This window comes from Oncorhynchus kisutch, unplaced genomic scaffold (assembly GCF_002021735.2).
Source record: "Oncorhynchus kisutch isolate 150728-3 unplaced genomic scaffold, Okis_V2 scaffold3711, whole genome shotgun sequence".
Lineage (NCBI taxonomy): Eukaryota > Metazoa > Chordata > Actinopteri > Salmoniformes > Salmonidae > Oncorhynchus > Oncorhynchus kisutch.
The window spans coordinates 148,790-164,484 of NW_022265656.1; the positions used below are offsets into that span (position 1 = coordinate 148,790).

The 15,695-nt window shown below is 45.2% G+C and overlaps 1 protein-coding gene across 1 annotated transcript; it reads right to left on the reverse strand.

Annotated features, from left to right (window-relative positions):
* Nucleotides 1–1,324: 1,324 nt before the first annotated feature.
* On the reverse strand, nucleotides 1,325–14,853 carry LOC109882590 (GMP reductase 1-like). The gene is made up of 9 exons (XM_031820875.1): nucleotides 14,527–14,853; nucleotides 9,251–9,370; nucleotides 7,854–7,937; nucleotides 7,127–7,300; nucleotides 6,768–6,849; nucleotides 6,091–6,197; nucleotides 5,818–5,860; nucleotides 5,459–5,618; nucleotides 1,325–4,802 (listed from the first exon to the last, which is right to left on the reverse strand). The coding sequence occupies exons 1-9, from the start codon at nucleotides 14,611–14,613 to the stop codon at nucleotides 4,622–4,624; spliced, it is 1,038 nt and encodes a 345-aa protein (XP_031676735.1). The 5' UTR covers nucleotides 14,614–14,853; the 3' UTR covers nucleotides 1,325–4,621.
* Nucleotides 14,854–15,695: the final 842 nt, after the last annotated feature.

Below are 15,695 nucleotides of genomic sequence, written 5' to 3' on the forward strand. Positions count from 1 at the left end.
CCCATCCAACTACCTCATCCCCATACTGTATTTATTTATTTATCTTGCTCCTTTGCTCCCCAGTATCTCTACTTGCACATTCATCTGCACATCAATCACTCCAGTGTTTAATTGGTATGTTGTAATTACTTCGCCACCATGGCCTATTTATTGCCTTACCTCTCTTATCTTACCTCATTTGCACACACTGTATATAGACCTTTTCTACTGTATTATTGACTGTATGTTTGTTTATTCCATGTGTAACTCTGTGTTGTTGTATGTGTCGAACTGCTTTGCTTTATTCTTGGCCAGGTCGCAGTTGTAAATGAGAACTTGTTCTCAACTAGTCTACCTGGTTAAATAAAGGTGAAATAAAAAACCCAGATGGTCACTCTGACAGAGCTCCAGAGTTTCTCTGTGCAGATGGGAGAACCTTCCAGAAGGACATCCATCTCTGCAGCACTCCACCAATCAGGCCTTTATGGTAGGGTGGCCAGATGGAAGCCACTCCTCAGTAAAAGGCACATGACAGCCCGCTTGGAGCTCGCCAAAAGGCACCTAAATGACTCTGACCATGAGAAACAAGATTATCTGGTCTGATGAAACCAAGATTAAACTTGTTGGACTGAATGCTAAGCATCACGTCTGGAGGAAACTTGGTACCATCCCTATGGTGAAGCATGGTGGTGGCAGCATCATGCTGTGGGGATGTTTTTCAGCAGAAGGGACTGGGAGGCTAGCCAGGATCGAGGGAAAGATGAACGGAGCAAAGTACAGGGAGATCTTTGATGAAAACCTTCTCCAGTGCGCTCAGGACCTTAGACTGGGGCGAAGGGTCACCTTCTAACAGGACAATGACCCTAAGCACACAGCCAAGACAATGCAGGAGTGGCTTCGGGACAAGTCTCTGAATGTCCTTGAGTGGCCCAGCCAGAGCCTGGACTTGAACCCAATCGAACATCTCTGGAGGGACCTGAAAATAGCTGTGCAGCGACACTCCCCATCCAACCTGACAGAGCTTGAGAGGATCTGCAGAGAAGAATGGGAGAAACTCCCCAAAATACAGGTGTGCCAAGCTTGTAGCGTCATACCCAAGAAGACTTGATGCTGTAATCTCTGCCAAAGGTGCTTCAACAAAGTACTGAGTAAAGGGTCTGAATACTTATGTAAATGTGATATTTCAGTTTTGTATTTTTATAAATTAGCAAAAAAACAAAAAATAGTTTTGCTTTGTCAGTATGGGGTATTGTGATGTCATTATGGGGTATTGTGATGTCAGTATGGCGTGTTGTGTGTAGATTGATGAGGGAAAAAAACAATTGAATCCATTTTAGAATAAGGCTGTAACGTAACAAAATGTGGAAAAAGTCAAGGGGTCTGAACACTTTCCAAAGGCACTGTATGTTGCAATCATGTTAGTTTGCAGAAATGTGGGTGTGTATAATTTAGTTATAGGCCATATTCCAGAAAGTCAATTCAAAGAGTAACCATATTGATCTGAACATCAACCAATGTCTACAGGACAGGGTTAGTAGTATCGTTGTTGCTAGTTTGTGTCCCAAATGGCACCCTTTTCCTATAAAGTGCACAAATTTTGGGCTATGGTCAGATGTAGTGCACTATAAAGCGATGAGGGTGCCATTTGGGATGTATTCTTTGTGATTTAATGTCTTCATTCCCTTCTTGTTTTAGATATACTGTAGTAAGTTACCTGATAGCTTCTCCTGCAGTGAGTTGTACTTCACCTTTTATCGGTGGCATTCTGTGGTTCTTCTGGACGTTATACAACGTTTTACAGTGGTTCTTCTGGACGTTATACAACGTTTTACAGTGGTTCTTCTGGACGTTATACAACGTTTTACAGTGGTTCTTCTGGACGTTATACAACGTTTTACAGTGGTTCTTCTGGACGTTATACAACGTTTTACAGTGGTTCTTCTGGACGTTATACAACGTTTTACACTGTAAAAGGTGGTGGAGGGAGAGCCACTGACATTGAACTACAGGTATAGTGAACCTGTACAATTAACTTAGTTGTAATTGTGTTGTATGTGCAATACCTGAATAATAGGTTTGTGTTTTTCCATGTTAAATCATTACAGCCAATGACCCTCTAAAATGTCTCTGATTCACTTTCATCAGTTCTTTGTATGAATGACATCCCATGTAAAACTCAAACCTCAACTTGCAATATGTCACCTAAGAACACATTGTATCTTCACGTGACATGAATCATTAAAATGTATATTTTCATACTTTTAATTCAGGCAAATCCGAGTAATCATGGTACTATCAAGTGAAAAAGCTAGAGTCAAGATCATCAGTGAATATGGACCAGTGCCATAGGTTCAACAGTAGAGGAACCTGTGCACATGCATGTGGACATTTCTCTACATTCTGTAACTACCTGGCCTCACTACCCGCTCGTGTACCCAACTTACTTTAGACTGAATTCTCACAGGTGTCTCTCTTTTCTTTCAGTTTAAAATTATACTATTTATCATTTTTCTTACAGCCAAAATAAAGTATTTACTACAGAAGTCAGGAATGGTGTGTGTGTGTGTGTGATTATCATAAAACTGTTTATCATCACAGAAAGCTATTGGATATTTTCAAATTCATTGAGAGAGAGAGAGCAAGAGAGGAGGGAGAGAGAGAACAAGAGAGGAGGGAAAGTGAGAGCGAGAGAGGAGGGAGAGAGAGAGCAAGAGAGGAGGGAGAGTGAGAGAAAGAGAGGAGGGAGAGCGAGAGAGAGAGGAGAGGAGAGAGAGGAAGAGAGCGAGAGAGGAGGGAGAGAGAGAGAGAGAATAGAATGAATAGAGATTATTAGACTGTTGTTTGCATCTTGCCAATAATCAGGTGAACTGGCAGAGAAACAGACACCGCCTATTGACTGTTTTTCCCTGAGATATGTATGTGCTAAAATATAAACATTGTTGTAGATATTATACAAAATAGGATCATTGTTATTATTGTACAATCTGTGATTTAAAAAATGTTCACGCATTGGTCCGCAAACCCCAAAAAAGGTTGTGAAATAACTTTTTTGTGTACCTCATATGTAAGATACATTTATGTACAACAGGAAACAGGAAACAAGAGGCATTGAAGACTTCAAAGTTGCTTTTCTAACTGTAGTTTTACGGTTTAATTTGTAGGATATACTCCAATCTGTTCTGTATGTTCTATGGTCTCTTTCTTAGAGAGGTTTTGCAGGTTTATGGACAAAATATTTCAGTGGTCATTTTTTAAACGTTTCATTTAGATTTCAACAAATTTGTTTAAAGAAACACAAAAGAACATTAACAAATGTATTGTCTCTGTATACTCAGAGTAATAAATAACAGAGTCAACTGAAATTCTGTCATTCGTCTTTCAAGAGGAGCTAGAGTGCTTACTCTAGCACTCTGTTTTTCCAGCCTGGTCTCATAGACTACACGTAACATACTCTAGCACTCTGTTTTTCCAGCCTGGTCTCATAGACAACACGTAACATACTCTAGCACTCTGTTTTTCCAGCCTGGTCTCATAGACTACACGTAACATACTCTAGCACCTCTGTTTTTCCAGCCTGGTCTCATAGACTACACGTAACATACCCTAGCACTCTGTTTTTCCAGCCTGGTCTCATAGACAACACGTAACATACTCTAGCACTCTGTTTTTCCAGCCTGGTCTCATAGACTACACGTAACATACTCTAGCACCTCTGTTTTTCCAGCCTGGTCTCATAGACTACACGTAACATACTCTAGCACTCTGTTTTTCCAGCCTGGTCTCATAGACTACACGTAACATACTCTAGCACTCTGTTTTTCCAGCCTGGTCTCATAGACTACATGTAACATACTCTAGCACTCTGTTTTTCCAGCCTGGTCTCAGACTACACGTAACATACTCTAGCACTGTTTTCCCAGCCTGGTGTCATAGACTACACGTAACATAGTAAATGTAAATCCAGATTTCGAAAACACTCAATTTATTATAATATGTTACATTTGGTATGGTTACATAAGACAGAAGGTTACTTAAGACAAAAAACTAAAGTAGAGTGGTTGGTCAGGTTGGGTAGGTGTAAAACATGAACATCAAGCAACCCAAAGGCTGTGTGTATGAATAACATCACAGACAATTTTTGAATTTTATCTAATTAGCAACTTTGGAACTACTTACCAATTTTTTGCAACTTTGCAACTACTTAGCATGTTAGCTAACCCTTCCCGTAACCTTAACCTAACTCCTAACCTTAACCCCTAACCTGGCTAACATTAGCCACCTAGATAACTTTAGCCTCAACAAATTAGAATTCATAACATATCATACGTTTTGCAAATTCGTAACATATTGTACGAAATGGAAGATGGACATCCACAATTGAAAAGCATGCCAAACGTTACATATCATACTATTTGGAGTGTCACGGATATAAGTTTACTATGTTACGTCTACCCCTGAGTCCAGGTTGGTATTTCATTCTGTTTCTCCTCTTTCTGTTTATTGTGTACAGGCAACAAAAAAAACGCATGCATTCACATAAATATTGCTCTAGATTCACACTTTTACATTTTAAGTTAAATCAGCACAATTGAAACAAGAAAGTTCATGTTGTCCGTCCCTCCATCCGTCCGTCTATTTACTACTATGTGAACATGTGGCTGGCCTGCTGTGTGACTCTGATAAAGGTGGTCCTGCGACTGAGCTCCTTCAGTTTGGCAGCTCCTACGTAGGTGCAGGTGGAGCGCAGACCACCCAGAATGTCCCTGATGGTGGCCTCTACATCCCCCCTGTACGGTACCTCCACCGTCCTGCCCTCTGATGCTCTGCAGGAGGAGAGGGGTATGGAGGGATTGAGGAAGAGGGGAAAACTTGTCAATAAATCTATGGTCTTTCCATTGGGTTGATCAGGCACATTGATTTCTTAGGTCTTCGACATCATCTACAGTTTTGTCCTAAACAGACCAGAGCTAACTACTAAATGAACATTTTGTGAAGGATTTCGCTTGCTTGTAAGTTACTGTAAGAAAAACAGAAAGGATACTGTATTTATATAGTGTGGGTGGAAGGTAGGCTGGTGCAGGGGTTCCCAACCAGGGGTACAAGGACCCCCAGGGGTACTTGAGAAGACTCATGAGACCATAGGCCTTCTGGTAAAATGCACAAGGGGGTACTTCAGGGGTACTCCAGGCAGAGCTAAATTCAGTCGGTGGTACAGTAACCCGAAGAAGGCTGGGAACCACTGGCCTAGCGGTTAGATCATTGGACCATTAACCGTAAGGTTGCTACTTTGAATCCCCACCCCGGCAAGGTGAAAACAATCTGTTGATGTGCCCTTGAGCAAGGCACTTAACACTCATTTCTCCAGGGCCCTGGCTTTGACCTCACTCTCCGAGGGCATCTCAGGGAGAACGGGATATGCCCCCCCCCCCACGTGTAAGACAGGACAGATATAAGCACCTACCTAATGAGTACTGTTTACCTGTACTCTGCCACTCCCCCTACATGTTTCTTCATGGCCGTGTCAGAGCTCATCCCATAGAACAGCTGGACCTTTCTGCCATTCTTCTCAATGACCTCCCCGGCACACTGGTCGTGGCCAGCCAGCATGCCCCCCAGCATCACAAAATCAGCTCCAGCGCCTAGAATCACACACACACAACCCTGTTGAGAGAGGGGCAAGCAAGGCAGTATTTTTGAGTGACACAACACAATGCATGCGTTCCAAATGCATCCTATCACCAATATAGTGCACTACAATGACCAGGCACCATAAAGAATAGGACACACACACACACACAATGTCACTATGATAGTATGATTTATCAAACCAGGACTCACCAAATGCCTTAGCCACATCCCCAGGACAGCTGCATCCGCCATCCTGGTGAGATAAAACAAAACATATTGAGCAAGCATTGTGGGAACGTTCAGTGGTTTAATGTCTCAAAGGGAAAGCCAAGCGTAACCCGAGCTCCAGCACCTTTAACCCCTGGGTTCGTTCAGATAGAAATGTTGTGTAGATACATGTATTGTGCAAGTGCGTTGAACCCTCCTGAATCTGACCCAAGAGGTCAGAATGTCAGAAGGTTCTTGAGGTCAGAGGTCACTCACTGAGATGATGTGAGCCTTCAGGCCGTGGGCGGAGTCTGCACACTCTATGACAGCACTGAGCTGGGGGTATCCCACTCCCGTTTTAATGCGCGTCGTACACACAGAACCTAGAGGGGAATCATGACGTGGCAGTTTGTCAGGAGCTGAATGCACTCAGCTGAAGTATTTTTCTCTCTTGAAGGGAGCCCTGGTGAACTCATGACTCCATATAGTACACTGTGCAGGGAAGAGGGTGCTAGAGTAACAGACAGAGTAACAGACAGAGTAACAGAGTACCAGACGGAGTACCGGAGTAACAGACAGAGTAACAGACAGAGTAACAGAGAGTAACATACAGAGTAACAGACAGAGTACCAGACAGAGTAACAGAGTAACAGACAGAGTGCCAGAGTAACAGAGAGTACCAGACAGAGTAACAGAGTACCAGACGGAGTACCGGAGTAACAGACAGAGTAACAGACAGAGTAACAGAGTACCAGACAGAGTACCAAAGTAACAGACAGAGTAACAGACAGAGTACCAGACAGAGTAACAGAGTACCAGAGTAACAGACAGAGTACCAGAGTAACAGACAGGGTAACAGAGTAACATATGGAGTAACAGACAGAGTAACAGAGTAACATACGGAGTACCAGAGTAACAGACAGAGTAACAGAGTACCAGAGTAACAGACCCACCTGGCCCAATACCCACTTTAATGATGTCAGCTCCTGCCAGGATCAGCTCCTCCACCATCTCTCCTGTCACCACGTTGCCAGCCTGACCACAGTTAGAGACACACAGACAGACACACAGACAGACACACAGACAGACACACAGACAGACACACAGACAGACACACAGACAGACACAGTCATAGCATTTAGAATCCCTATACAGCTACCAAACCAACTAACTACCAAACAGGTGATAGTTTAACATTGCATGGCACATCACATTGCACATGTTAGAATATTTGCAGTAATTAAAATGACATAAGCAAATGAAGTCTTGGAAAGCTGTTCTGCTTTGTGTTAACTTGATGGAACAGCCTCACCATGATAGTGTGTTGAGGAAACCTCCCCCTGACGGTTTTGACAAACTCCACAAAGTGTTCAGAGTAGCCGTTGGCAACGTCCAGACAGACGAATCTGATGTCAGAGACGGCCTCCAGGACGCTGCACAGCTTCTCCAGGTCGGCTTGACCGCTGCCTGAACTGACCGCTACGTGCTGAGGGGGATGGGGACAGGCCGGCAGTGTGAGAGAACAACCAGGGTTGGAAGGATGGAGGTGCTACCGTAGAAATAGAATCATTAGAACGGGTCTGGAGCCTCTGATTTGACTGGTAAACTCATGGGGGAAACTCAAAATGGCTACCAGTCATGGCATCATTGACTTGTAAAGGGGTGGCCGTTCTAGCAATTATATTTCTATGGGTGCTACTATAAGCACTCCCATAACAAATCAGAGCACTAGTCCTTATAAGCGTTAGAAACATTACCATGGGCCACCCACTATTTCCATAACAACTCCTGAATTCAATACATTATTCAAACCCTGGGGACACCACTGTTGCATGAGGTCATGAAAATGCTGTATGAAGGCAATTCTAGCTGTCCTCCAAACATTGTTGTCTGGGATTATTACAAACCTCCAAACATTGTTGTCTGGGATTATTACAAACCTCCAAACATTGTTGTCTGGGATTATTACAAACCTCCAAACATTGTTGTCTGGGATTATTACAAACCTCCAAACATTGTTGTCTGGGATTATTACAAACCTCCAAACATTTTGGAAACTTGGCTGCAAAAGCCTTCCACTCCTCCACAGTGTAGTGCTTCTGCATGGCGGTGAAGAGAGTTTGCTAGAGGAGAATGTAGAGAAACAAGAAGAACGGAAATTCACAGCGTTACTTAGTCCTCTGGCAACTGACCTTTCACAGGTCATCACCTTGGCAACTCTTTCACAGGTCATTACCCTGGCAACCCTTTCACAGGCCATCACCCTGGCTACCCATTCACAGGTCATCACCCTGGCAACCCATTCACAGGTCATCACCCTGGCTACCCATTCACAGGTCATCACCCTGGCTTCTCTTTCACAGGTCATCAGGTGGTCAAGACTTCACTGAAGCAGACCTGGGGATGACTGGACTTGTTGTTGTTGTTGTTGTTGTTGACAGAGAATCAACAGAACCACTGGAGTTTTTCCAGGTCTGATCATGTGGTCAGTAGAAACTCCCTGACCCTTACCATGGCATGTGTCCAGGTCTGATCATGTGGTCAGTAGAAACTCCCTGACCCTTACCATGGCATGTGTCCAGGTCTGATCATGTGGTCAGTAGAAACTCCCTGACCCTTACCATGGCATGTGTCCAGGTCTGATCACGTGGTCAGTAGAAACTCCCTGACCCTTACCATGGCAAGGTTTGGCATGGGTCCTCAGATCCTCAAAAGGTTTTACAGCTGCACCATCGAGAGCATCCTGACGGGTTGCATCAATGCCTGGTATGGCAACTGCTCGGCCTCAGACCGCAAGGCACTACAGAGGGTAGTGCGTACGGCCCAGTACATCACCGAGGCCAAGCATCCTGCCATTCAGGACCTCTATACCAGGTGGTGTCAGAGGAAGGCCCTAAAAATGGTCAAAGACTCCAGCCACCCTAGTCATAGACTGTTCTCTCTGCTACCGCACGGCAAGCGGTACCGGAGCGCAAAGTCTAGGTCCAAGCGCCTCCTAAATAGCTTCTACCCCCAAGCCATGAGACTCCTAAACAGAAAATCAAATGACTACCCAGACTATTTGCAAATCAATTTAAGTTTGACTATTTGACTATTGACCAGAGCCCTGTGGGAATAGGGTGCCATTTTGGAATAGGGTGCCATTTTGGGAATAGGGTGCCATTTTGGGAATAGGGTGCCATTTTGGGAATAGGGTGCCATTTTGGGAATAGGGCGCCATTTTGGAAAAGGGTGCCATTTTGGAATAGGGTGCCATTTTGGAAAAGGGTGCCATTTTGGGAAAGGGTGCCATTTGGGAATAGGGTGCCATTTTGGGAATAGGGTGCCATTTTGGGAATAGGGTGCCATTTGGGAATAGGTGCCATTTGGGAATAGAGTGCCATTTGGGAATAGAGTGCCATTTGGAATGCACAATCCCAAACGGTACAGTGCTAACCTTGCTGAGGACCTGTGCCATCTCAAAGGTACCCGTGGTGTCCATGTTGGCAGCGATGATGGGGATGCCATGGTAACTCTGTTTGGAATTACGGAACGTGAACGTCCTCCGTAGGTCCACCTGTGAGGAGGGGAGCACAGTAACAATAAATAATCCTAGTCTATCCCAAATGGGACACTATTCCCTATATAGTGCACTACTTCTGACCAGAGCCCTATGTGCACTACATAGAGAACAGAGGGTGCCATTTGGGACGCAAGCCAATAAATCACACATTTTATTCATTCAACGTCTATCAAAACACCAAAAGGTACAAATGCACATCCTAAAAAGTAAGAATCGAAGAGGAAACCACACAGGCATTTAGCATTAGAAGTTGTGGGAATACTGCCTGAAGTCAGGACAGTTGACATAACATGAGAGGATTGGGAAGACCAGTTAAGTTGTGGTAATGTATAACATACAGGTGATGTTTGCTGGATTTGCCCCCAGAGTGACGGCCTGTATTGAAACTATTTGACGGTGTAAAGAAGTTAGACCACTGGTATTGAAGTAGAATTATTATAAAACTATTAAAACAAACATATGTTGATATTTCTCCCCGAGATGTCTCTCCATCCGGGATAAAATGTATGACAATGCTGGCAACAAATAACCTATTATCCATCCTTCAATCTAATTCAATGACTAATCAACGAACCAATGGCTGCTAGTGAGTGTATGGCCATATGCTAAAAGCATAATATTGTGTCAACTACAGTAAAACGACACGTTAAAAAAAAGCCTTGATCTCAATCCTCTGATGATGATGTCTCATTGTTTTCTCAGCCTGCCTGGCTTCATCATGAATCAGCCTGAGCATCAGGCTGCCTGGGTTCACCATACATCAGCCTGAGCCTCAGCCTGCCTTGGTTCACCATGAATCAGCCTGAGCATCAGGCTGCCTGGGTTAACCGTGAATCAGCCTGAATCAGCCTGTCTGGGTTCACCCTGAATCAGCCTGTCTGGCTTCACCCTAAATCAGCCTGTCTGGGTTCACCCTGAATCAGCCTGTCTGGGTTCACCCTGAATCAGCCTGTCTGGGTTCACCCTGAATCAGCCTGTCTGGGTTCACCCTGAATCAGCCTGTCTGGGTTCACCCTGAATCAACCTGTCTGGGTTCACCCTGAATCAGCCTGTCTGGCTTCACCCTGAATCAGCCTGTCTGGCTTCACCCTGAATCAGCCTGTCTGGGTTCACCCTGAATCAGCCTGTCTGGGTTCACCCTGAATCAGCCTGTCTGGGTTCACCCTGAAACAGCCTGTCTGGGTTCACCCTGAATCAGCCTGTCTGGGTTCACCCTGAATCACCCTGTCTGGGTTCACCCTGAATCAGCCTGTCTGGGTTCACCCTGAATCAGCCTGTCTGGCTTCACCCTAAATCAGCCTGTCTGGGTTCACCCTGAATCAGCCTGTCTGGGTTCACCCTGAATCAGCCTGTCTGGGTTCACCCTAAATCAGCCTGTCTGGGTTCACCCTGAATCAGCCTGTCTGGGTTCACCCTGAATCAGCCTGTCTGGGTTCACCCTGAATCAGCCTGTCTGGGTTCACCCTGAATCAGCCTGTCTGGGTTCACCCTGAATCAGCCTGTCTGGGTTCACCCTGAATCAGCCTGTCTGGGTTCACCCTGAATCAGCATGTCTGGGTTCACCCTGAATCAGCCTGTCTGGGTTCACCCTGAATCAGCCTGTCTGGGTTCACCCTGAATCAGCCTGTCTGGGTTCACCCTGAATCAGCCTGTCTGGGTTCACCCTGAATCAGCATGTCTGGGTTCACCCTGAATCAGCCTGTCTGGGTTCACCCTGAATCAGCCTGTCTGAGTTAACCCTGAATCAGCCTGTCTGGGTTCACCCTGAATCAGCCTGTCTGGGTTCACCCTGAATCAGCCTGTCTGGGTTCACCCTGAATCAGCCTGTCTGGGTTAATCCTAAATGAATAAGCAAATAGAACCTCAGATGTAGGACAGAACAGATTAACAGTGTCTCTGTCTACGTCCCAAATGGCACCCTATATAGTACTCTACATTTGAGAGCCCTATGGTGCATTATATAGGGAATAGGGTGCCACTCAGTGTCACACTCACTGTCCCCTATGGGCCCTGGTCAAAATAAGTGAACTATATAGGGAATATCGTGCCATATGGGAATAAGGTGCAAGCCTGACTCTCTCATGTCATGTACTGTAAAAAATATATATATATAAAATAGAAACACCCACAAATGTAGTTGTTTCAACCAATCCTTATTCAGTAACTGGTACCAAAGCCTTGTTTAAGTTTACTCAACTCTTCGGTCAAAGTGTTACCTGAACTTTTTTAGTAGGCCCAACAATATCTCTAATATGAGAAAACGCAGGAAAAGAATTCAGCCAACTTAAAGGGATGGGTTTTCTCTATTTGTCTCATATGTTCATTCAACTATAAATTATTATTTTTGGTATCTTACCTGAAAAAAAGGCTGTGGAACAGTCACACACACACACACACACACACACACACACACACACACACACACACACACACACACACACACACACACACACACACACACACACACACACACACACACACACACAAATATCCTAATAACAGCCTGTGGATTGTTGTCAACAATGAGGCATATTCCATTTAGTTAGCGTTTAACTCAGAGTGTCATGTGTCATATCCCGCCGTGTCATGTCTCATATCCTGCCGTGTCATGTCTCATATCCTGCCGTGTCATGTGTCATATCCCGCCGTGTCATGTCTCATATCCTACCGTGTCATGTCTCATATCCTGCCGTGTCATGTCTCATATCCCGCCGTGTCATGTCTCATATCCCGCCGTGTCATGTCTCATATCCCGCCGTGTCATATCCCGCCGTGTCATATCCCGCCGTGTCATATCACGCCGTGTCATGTGTCATATCCCGCCGTGTCATATCCCGCCGTGTCATGTGTCATATCCCGCCGTGTCATATCCTGCCGTGTCATGTCTCATATCCCGCCGTGTCATGTGTCATATCACGCCGTGTCATATCCTGCCGTGTCATGTCTCATATCCTGCCGTGTCATGTCTCATATCCCACCGTGCCTTGTCTCATATCCTACCGTGTCATGTTTCATATCCTGCCGTGTCATGTCTCATATCCCGCCGTGTCATGTGTCATATCACGCCGTGTCATATCCTGCCGTGTCATGTCTCATATCCTGCCGTGTCATGTCTCATATCCCACCGTGTCATGTCTCATATCCTGCCGTGTCATGTCTCATATCCTGCCGTGTCATGTCTCATATCCCACCGTGTCATGTCTCATATCCTGCCGTGTCATATCTCGCCGTGTCATGTCTCATATCCCGCAGTGTCATATCCTGCCGTGTCATGTCTCATATCCCACCGTGTCATGTCTCATATCCCACCGTGTCATGTCTCATATCCCACCGTGTCATGTCTCATATCCTGCCGTGTCATGTCTCATATCCTGCCGTGTCATGTCTCATATCCCGCCGTGTCATGTCTCATATCCCGCCGTGTCATGTCTCATATCCCACCGTGTCATGTCTCATATCCCACCGTGTCATGTCTCATATCTCGCCGTGTCATGTCTCATATTCTGCCGTGTCATGTCTCATATCCCACCGTGTCATGTCTCATATCCCACCGTGCCATGTCTCATATCCTGCCGTGTCATATCCTGCCGTGTCATGTCTCATATCCCACCGTGTCATGTCTCATATCCCACCGTGTCATGTCTCATATCCCACCGTGTCATGTCTCATATCCCACCGTGTCATGTCTCATATCCTGCCGTGTCATATCCTGCCGTGTCATGTCTCATATCCCGCCGTGTCATGTCTCATATCCTGCCGTGTCATGTCTCATATCTCGCCGTGTCATGTCTCATATCCTGCCGTGTCATATCCTGCCGTGTCATGTCTCATATCCCGCCGTCTCATATCCTGCCGTGTCATGTCTCATATCCTGCCGTGTCATGTCTCATATCCTGCCGTGTCATGTCTCATATCCTGCCGTGTCATGTTTCATTTCCTGCCGTGTCATGTCTCATATCCCACCGTGTCATGTCTCATATCCCGCCGTGTCATGTGTCATATCACGCCGTGTCATATCCTGCCGTGTCATGTCTCATATCCTGCCGTGTCATGTCTCATATCCCACCGTGTCATGTCTCATATCCTGCCGTGTCATGTCTCATATCCTGCCGTGTCATGTCTCATATCCCACCGTGTCATGTCTCATATCCTGCCGTGTCATATCTCGCCGTGTCATGTCTCATATCCCGCAGTGTCATATCCTGCCGTGTCATGTCTCATATCCCACCGTGTCATGTCTCATATCTCGCCGTGTCATGTCTCATATTCTGCCGTGTCATGTCTCATATCCCACCGTGTCATGTCTCATATCCTGCCGTGTCATATCCTGCCGTGTCATGTCTCATATCCCACCGTGTCATGTCTCATATCCCACCGTGTCATGTCTCATATCCCACCGTGTCATGTCTCATATCCTGCCGTGTCATGTCTCATATCCCGCCGTGTCATGTCTCATATCCTGCCGTGTCATGTCTCGCCGTGTCATGTCTCATATCCTGCCGTGTCATATCCTGCTGTGTCATGTCTCATATCCTGCCGTGTCATGTCTCATATCCTGCCGTGTCATGTCTCATATCCTGCCTTGTCATGTCATTACATAGAGGTATAGGTGTTGACAGGCGCTAGCCAGACAGAACATTGTGAACTCTGTGCCAGGCAGGCAGTGGGAGAAGGCACAAATAGACACACACATTGACGTATGCACACACACACACACACACACACACAAAGACCAACATAAAGAGTCAAACACACACAAGCATGCACGCACAGGCGCACACACACGCCCATACAAGTCCCGCTTATGGGAAGGTGACCTCCACACACACAGGGAAGGTTACTGTGTTCTGCTGTAGCAAGCTAAGGAACCATAGAGTATGTTCTACACATATATCCTCTACATCACCAGTTCTATATGGAATCCTATGGTATCTTTCATCACTGACCCTCCACAACTGACCCACCCAACACAGCTGGCTTGGGCTAGTTAGTATGTCATTTGTGATTCAACGCAGATTTGAACATAAGACTTGATGTTCTTGGCCCCCTTGGGAGTCCACCATGGCTCCACCTTTCTCTTTTCTGTGCTGACAAGGCAAAACACAGACATCTACAACAGCAGCTATAAAGGCTGGTTTATAACACCTTACCTCTGACCTGCTCTTCAGGCTGCTTCTCTTGGGTCTGAACAGGACATCTTTAAAGTCCAGCTTCACATCCATGTCTATCCGAGGCATGATGGCCTGTTACCTCCGGGATGGTCCAATCCCTGTCCCAGTCCAATAAATCAATAATTCTATGAATCACTAGATCCACATAGAGCCTGTGATGTGGTCTGCTGAGACCCAGACAGTAGCCAACCCTGAACCTCCAGATGCATTAAATATTTATAGCATGCTTAACAGGCTCTCCCCTCCTAGCAGCACACGCACCTATGGCTTTATTTGGTCTCTCTCTCTCTATCTCTCTCTCTCTCTCTCTCTCTCTCTGTCTCTCTCTCTCATATATATAATTGAGAGCAGTGCAGAGGGAGGCAGCCGCAGTTGCAGCACTAGTAGAAGTGGTATTGTCACTGGCCATCTGACACACATCCATGTCAGATGGACCTATCACTGCAGAGAACAGCACAGCTGCTAACAGAACCAGGAAGTGCTGGAGTCAGTCAACATTCTCAGAGGGGATGGGGTGAGGTATATACACTAAAACATTCACAAGGTAGGAAACCCCAAAATGTTTTTTTAATGGGTCACTGAAGGCCAAATTCTGTGCATTACTTTGCATTAATTCTATGTGTTATTATCCTATGGATAAAATGATCATCATCATCCTCTTCATTGTATCATGCTATTCATCATCCTCAACTATATAATCAAAATAGTTTCTCAAATATTGAGAAAATGGAACCTGAATCACATAATGAAATAGGATGTATTACCCAACCACACCACTAGGTGGGGAAAGGGAGTTTCTTTTCATGAGGAAATACAAACTGTTCCAGTCCCACCAAGAAATGTCCTAATAACTGCGGACCGTATTCAACAATGAGACATTTTCCATTTAGTTAGTATTTAACACAAATGATCACTTTAACAAATGATGATATCTTCACCCTGCATCCCATAGGCTACCCTAACTTTAAGGAATTCAACAAAAAGTTATTCAAATGAGCAGTAGTTCACATTGTGTGTAGCCTAAGGTTTTAAAAATTATTTTTTTACATGTCAAATTAATATTTTATTTCACCCATTTTAAAGTATTGAATTGGTTATCTTTCAAAATGTGACAGAAACATGGTTACTGACATGTCACTCTTGTAGTC